This window comes from Austrofundulus limnaeus, unplaced genomic scaffold, assembly GCF_001266775.1.
Source record: "Austrofundulus limnaeus strain Quisiro unplaced genomic scaffold, Austrofundulus_limnaeus-1.0 Scaffold1290, whole genome shotgun sequence".
Taxonomy (NCBI): Eukaryota; Metazoa; Chordata; class Actinopteri; order Cyprinodontiformes; family Rivulidae; genus Austrofundulus; species Austrofundulus limnaeus.
In genome coordinates this window covers 54,786-62,061 of record NW_013953692.1, presented here as the reverse complement: position 1 = coordinate 62,061, position 7,276 = coordinate 54,786, and the positions used below count along the sequence as shown (strand labels likewise).

General features: G+C 38.2%; 1 protein-coding gene across 1 annotated transcript in view; it reads right to left on the bottom strand.

Annotated features, from left to right (window-relative positions):
- Window positions 1-2,884: 2,884 nt before the first annotated feature.
- The window catches only part of rbm12bb (RNA binding motif protein 12Bb), a gene marked incomplete at its 3' end in the record, with an annotated part of 10,205 nt that continues 5,813 nt past the window's right edge, over window positions 2,885-7,276 (bottom strand). Inside the window, 1 exon segment of the mRNA XM_014031633.1 lies at window positions 2,885-3,814. Coding sequence (XP_013887087.1) covers window positions 2,885-3,814 — 930 coding nt within the window.

Genomic DNA, 7,276 nt, shown 5'->3' with positions numbered 1-7,276 from the left:
ATATATACTTTTGTTTCGGCCAAATATTCAGTAAAAAACAAACTCCTATACTAATATAAATAAGTCAAGTACTTATAATAATCCTAATTTAGTTTCTAACACATAAAAGCGAGTGAAACTCGAATATAAAGTAAATCATGTAGCACTGCAGCTAGCAAGAAAACGTAAATAGCACCGAAAAACAGCATCACTTCATCAGACTTTTGTAAGCAAATGCTTTAAAGGAGGTTAGGGATACTTTGTTAAAACTCTTATTAAACTTTTTACAGGTTTACACGGACATTACACCAAAGCGGCTAAAGTTACGGTTTGCTTTAACGTTCGGGACATTTTTGTTGATAAAAAAGCAGCCTGGTTTACACAAATTACATGTTAGCTTCGTGATCTAAAATAATAAAACATACAAAAACACAGGATAGTAAACGACTCTCCTCGTTAGTGTTGAGGTTTAAAATCCGTTAAACAATTTTCTTTAGTTTAAAACATCTAAAGTTAATTTCTTTACTCGAAATTACCGGCCTTTTCTACTCGAATTTATCGGCCTTTTCAGAAYTACTTTACATCATGTGAAAGTTACATTTCTGCTTAAGTCTTTACCTGCAGTTTTTCCCCAGCGTGATGTTCAAACTGCAGACATCAGAGGCGTCATGTACGATTGTGGCGACTTGAGGAACTTCCGCCTTGACTTTCAAAATAAAACCGGAAGTAGCGTTACATAGGCCAGATACAGTATATAAAATGTTTTTTAAAAATGATATTAAATCCAGTGGGGGGTGTACTCCTGCTTTTACAACTAAAACAAGCAAAATCTTTTCATAAATGAAAAGAGAGAAGTTTTTTAAAATAATGTACTTCTAAAGTGGCACAGGTTCTAACAGTTCCTAAAGCATCTTCAAATTTTAACTGGGAACCAAAATCCAACATGTCAAGCAATTTTTATTCCTATTCCTACAAAAAACGAGTTACGAGACAGCAGTTGAAACACTTGCATAGCAGCACTCCTCTTGTCCTTAAAAAAACGTGTTTAGTAATTTTCTTCAAATCCTAAACATTTTGAACATTCAAATATTTGTGGTATCTCGTTTTCAATGTATAAAAATGCTGGATATTTATGTTAATCTCATTTTAGGTTGATATGCATACAATAAGTTTTTAAGAAACAAAAAATTACCAAATCAGCCCCCAAGTATTTTCATAACCAGCCATAAAAACATTTGAGTCATGTGATTAAAACATTTCAACTAAAGGCATTTTGATCTTTGGCATTAATTAAAACTGAATACAGACAATAATAAATGATACTCTAACCATTGGAACATAATCAATCCTAAAATTATTTTAATAATTTAACTCAAATCAACCATAATTGTTGCACCTGAAGATATCAGTTGTATATTAAGGCAGTCAGGTGAATACAAAGACAACTGAAGACAGGCAAGCTTTTATTATTTAACAAAATGTACAACACATGAGTTTTAACGAACATTTTCTACATTGTATTACAAACTGAACTGAGGAAAAACAAAAATATCTATTCTAACAATCAAGAACGAGTGGTTGAAGTAATTTCCAAACTAATAAAATCAATAACTTATTCACTGTTCTGGGTAAAAACAAAATGCACTGGAGGGAAAAAAAAATCACAATACCCACAAAAAAATAAGTCACAGCTCAAAACACTGGCTTGTACACTGACATTGGTTCATTCATGTACATGTACACCACTGAAGTCGTATGGCCAATCAATGAAAGGATATTTCTCCTTTAAGCAAGGAACAGATCGATTTTCCTAGGACCGATTGGTCTTCCACAGAGCTCCTGGATTGCAGTTACAGCCTCCTGATAAGATTCAAATACCAAAGTAGCCGAACCTTTGGGTTTTCCAGTCGGTTCATACAGAATTTGAACAGATCCAGGAATGACACGGAACCCATGGCAGAAATCATAGATTTCTTCACATTTGATTGTAAATGGTAAGTTAATCATATGCACACATGTGGGACTCTCAAAATGCTGTGCAGGGGAACCAGATCTGTCATGAAAACCATTCCCCCTGTATTGTGGAGAACAAGATCTCATTGGACGAGGTTCATTGTCGGAACCTACGTGGAAGCGATCCCTCATATTAGTCATCGGCATGTTCCCATCCCAAGGAAAGCCTGCACTAGGGTAAGAAGTGTTACCAGGGGTATAAAACGGATTGCTGCTCCTGCCCGAGTAATGCTCCTCTCTTGGCAATGGTTCTCGCACCTGCTCTCTTGGCAATGGTTCTCGCACCTGCTCCCTTGGCAATGGTTCTCGCACCTGAAATGTTTCATCAGCCAACTGCTTCATCTGAGAACGTGTGATACAGTTCATCATAATTTTTGACCCAAAAAACGAACACCCATTGAGACAGAGTACCTCTGTAGCCTCGGCCTCAGACCCAAACGCAACCAAAGCCTGTCCAACCTTAGCACCAGTGTGGTCATGCAGAAGCTGAACTCTGTCCTCTGTGACATTAAACTCTTGAAAAAGGCGGGTTATCTCGTCTTTCCTCACATCAAATGGGAGGTTCCTCACAAACACACAAGATCTCTCCGAGTCATAACGATCCATGGGGTGAGATGGAGGTCGTTCCTGATTTTCGGACCTTTCAAAATCTCCAGAAGCTCTGACATTCTGATTTCCTGAATCCAAAAGCTTGATCATGTCTTCTCTGGAGATGGGACGTGCAGAAGTGTTTCGGTGCCACTTACGTCTATTTTCGGAGCTTAAGGCTTCGCAAAGGTCACGGATGCTCCTGAAGAGTACAAATGCAGATTTAGTTCTTCTCCCATAGCTATCACTTAAGAACAAGATCTGGTCATTGTCAAGCTTTACAAAAGGGAAAAGCTCTTTTATGTGTCCTATTTCGGCTGAAATGGACAGATTCTCCAACATCACACAGTATTCTCCATCAGATGTAGCATTATCCCTTTGGTACACAGGTGACCGTGACCGATCGCGTGGTGGATTTGTCCGGTTGTAACCGGGTGATCTCCATTGTTGAAAGTAGTCACCTTTGTTTATATTTTCCATTTTGTTGGTTTCCTCAACTTTGTTGGTATCCTCCACTTTGTCTGAAAACATTTGCATTTGCTCAACAGCACTATGCCAGTTGTGGGCATATGTTCTCAAAACCTCAATGAACCTGGTTCCAATGTATTGCCTATCTCTTTTTAAGGCCTGTACTGCATCCTGCCTTGTGAAAAATTTGACAAAGCCCATTCCATTCAATCGTCCACTTGGGTGTCTTAACAGCAGAACATCCTCAATGCTTAGACCATAAAAAAACTCATAAAGTTGCTCCTTAGTCACAGAATATGGCAGACCTTTGAGAAATACACCAAAAAAACCCTCTGTGGTTGAAGGGCTTTGATGCTGGGACTCATCAGGGGTATAACCAGATTGGCTGCTGGATCCTGTTCCCTCCTCTGGGTGCACACATCGTTGAGGTTGTCTACCTCGATCTTCAAATTCTCTTTTTGGATCCAGCACCATGTTTTCTGCCGCAGTTCTTTCCAGCAGTTTCTGCATCTCTGCTTTGCTGCTCAACAGCAATGTTATAGGAGAGTTCTTTATTAAGCCCCCTGACCGTGTCATGGCTCTTCTTGCATCTTCATCTGAAGCAAAAATAATGAAAGCTTCGTTTTGTTTCCCACCGATTATATGCACACCTCCGTCTGGGATTTTGAGGCCAGTGAAGAACCGGCGAATATCCCCAGAACCTGCCGTCCCACTTAGTCCCTGTAAACGGATGACGACTGCCATGCTGAAGCACAAACAACTCCACCTGTAGACAAAGGGGTACAGAATAACATTACTGCCCAAAAACACTCACCTGCTCTGCATCAATTTCCAGCCATACCAGTGTAACACCGAAAAAAGCAATACAAATAATAATAATAATAATAATAATAATAATAAAAAGCAGGAACGTTTCAAACTCTGAATAAAACACCCAACTTCCCAATTAAAATAGGCGACTATCGGTTGCAAATCATCATATTCCCAACCTCATGCTCCACTGTTCTAAACAAACATAACGAAAATCACCCTAATGTCCTTTAGCTATAAATTACTACAGTCCACTTAAACAAAACATATAAAAATGCTCCACCAATATACATCTATGTATTATACCAGAAAAAAAAACAAACAATTCAACTAAAGGAGCCAATCATGTGACAGTCTTGACATAATTATAAATCCAATCCTGGAATGTCATCTTGGAAAATCGGTTTCCAAAGACTCTTGTGTTGGCTTTATTAGCCGTTTTGAAACAGGTTGATTTTCCAATGAACCACGAGCATCCAAAAACCAAGACGACACCACAACTGTTGCCCTTTCGCAGCTTGTGAGATCCTCCACCTCAGGAAATACAAACCAATATTAACCATTCCTCTCATAGCCATCTTTTCAGTTTCTAAATTAAGCTTTTTCTGTATTGAAAATATTCCTAAACACAAACAGAATGAATTGTTTTCACAAACAGCCCAGCTCGCTCACAAAAACAGTACTGAAACCAAATTACAATAGACATGCACCAACCGTTGAAGCAAATGGCAACATCTGAGCCTTTTCAGCACAGACACGACCACAAATGTCTGACCAATTACACTAAGTTCTTATGTGGAGGGGGGTAAAAAGATCTCCCGACGGGTTGTGACAAGAAGGGGTAAAGACTTCAAGCAGCGAACAGGATGACAATGTTCGTCATGAAACTGCGCCAGATTTCAACAGTTCAGATGGACCAGAACATTGTCTGAAAAAATATACCATCTTAGGAACTTCAAGTGCTAAAAACTAAATAACAGGACAGCTTTGTTGTATACTTGCAATCCAAATACTTTTAATCTGTATTTCTTATTTTAACAGTAGAACTGAAAAACTAGAGATTTTTTTTGTAATGTTGCATTTTTCCAAGCCTTTGTTTTAACATAAATTTCCCCCGAGTGGTGAACTACAAAGCATGTTCAACCCATCTTGCTTTCCTTTATATTAGCTAGAGCAACTAAACAAACAACTCCACTCAGTGATTATGGTGGTTCCTACAACACTGGCTGTGATCTTTCTTTTGTAATTCAGGCTTTTCTCTTTAGGCTCTCTGCACACTCACAAAAAACTTGTCATTTTGTCATTTGATGGTTCTTCTGAACAAAATACACAGACTGGCCCGTCATCTCATTCTTTAGAGAATAATGCATGAATGGAGAAGTGTGATGAACACAGGAATTGTTTCAGGACAATGCTGCTAGACTGAGACAAGATAAACGCTGACAGAAGACTGTTTGCTACGGCATTTAGGCTATGGCAACTACAATTTAACTCTACACCTAAAGTTTGTTAAACTCCTACAGTATCGCGGGATGTGGGTGCAAATCTCTTGTATGACCAACAAAAAAATTACTATTGAAAACTGGGTTATGGTCAAAACAGATGTAAAAAAAATAAATAAATAAAATAAAAATCAGACTACGTACAGGGTTGCACATAAAATTTTTGGTCTGGTTCTCAGGAGAACCTGGGGTTGTTGCTTGGTGCTCATAGTTTCCTTAACTCATTTAACACCTTTATCTAGAGRGGCGTCAGGGCATTTAGTATCGCCCTGTTCTGTTTTATGACGCCTTCTATCAGCTGGCAATGTCTTGGGACATCATGCCAAATCAGAGTTTATTTAGTTTTTTTTTTACTCTGCATACATTTTGTAAACTACCTAAGTGGCCAATGGGCTGACCCATGGTCATATGTCATCTGAAACTGAACATTTCATGTTTAAATTTGTTAGATTACACATGACCCTGAGATGTACAGCTCCTGTAGTTTGGCCTTCTACATCTCTCCAGACCAAGCAGCAAATATCTGTCTTTTGCACAGAGCAAATGCTTCATTTGTTAGACAGATTTCTTTTTTAAAGACTATTTTATACAAAAGATTATATTTGGATGGTTTCAGCTCATGTAATCATTTAAAATTATATTTTATCATTTATTGAATTACATTTATCCCAGAGCAGCTGTGTCACAGTATGATTCTAAATATAAACATATCACATCAAGAAACTTGTTGTTGTCATAAAATTGTGAAGAATGAAATTTGTGATCTTTCTGATAAATTAAAATAACATTTAAAACTCATTCACCTAGAGAACATGGAGAGTTTTTATTTTTGGATGGGGTGGGGGACGTTAAACTCATCTTTGCTTTGATATAGTGCAAATAAATGTTCTTCTGTTAGAGGTAATATGTTTAGAAGAAGTCGAACAGTAAATCTCTCACAGAAAGACTCACAGCCTGCACGCGCTGAGGCGCCTTCCCGTCTCTCAGGAGAGTTAAGTGACTGACGCAAAGTTGGACAGATCTGTTCGATAACAACTCTCTGAACATATATTTAATTTAAAGTTAGATTTTACAGACCAAAGTCTCTGGTAGTTCAGGAGCAAAGTGCAGGAGATGATGTCAGGACTGATGGCTGCAGCTTCTGTCTCTGCTGAAAACTGCTCTGACTGAAAGTCCCGCCCTGCTCTGCTCTGATTGGATGAAACGGCTCTGGAGTTCATCTGATTCACTGAAAGCGGTGTCCGTTTCATCCTTATACATCAGGGTCACGCTGCCCTCCTCTCCAGTCACACCAGTGAGGCTGGATTTTTTGTTTTGTTTGTTTTTAAGAAATCAGGTCACATTTGCGACCCTGCTAGCTGTTGTTTTCACAATCTCAGGTACAATCTTAGGTACGCAAGTGAGCTTTATGACTTTCCATCTGGTGCGCTTTTTCGTTTTTGATTGCGCAGCGCTTATGTGCAACTCTGGTTATGTAGTTGAATGTGTTTGTGAAAATAATGTGAAAATAAAACCTGAAATCTACCGTTTAAGCTTTTTATCTCTCTCATTTTACTGAAGCAACCAGCCACATACATGATCTGATTTTATGTTATAAATAAGCTTTTTGATTGACTACTGGTAAAAATTTTTAGCTGGGTAAATTTGTAACTTTGAAATGTTGTTCTTATCTTGATCAGGTCTCCCAAATAGTGCATAATTAAATACTTACCAGGCCTGATGGGATAAGATTACAAGTCAGCTATTGTTCTGGGGCCACCTGTTTGTAAAACATCCTAATATGCTCTCTATGTGAAGTTAGTAAATTTAAAATGGATAAATGTAGTATAAAAATATTGTTACTATGCCCATGTTTAGTTGACCTGATACAAATGTTTATCATCCAAAAATAGTTGGGGGCTCAGGTCTTTGTGGGT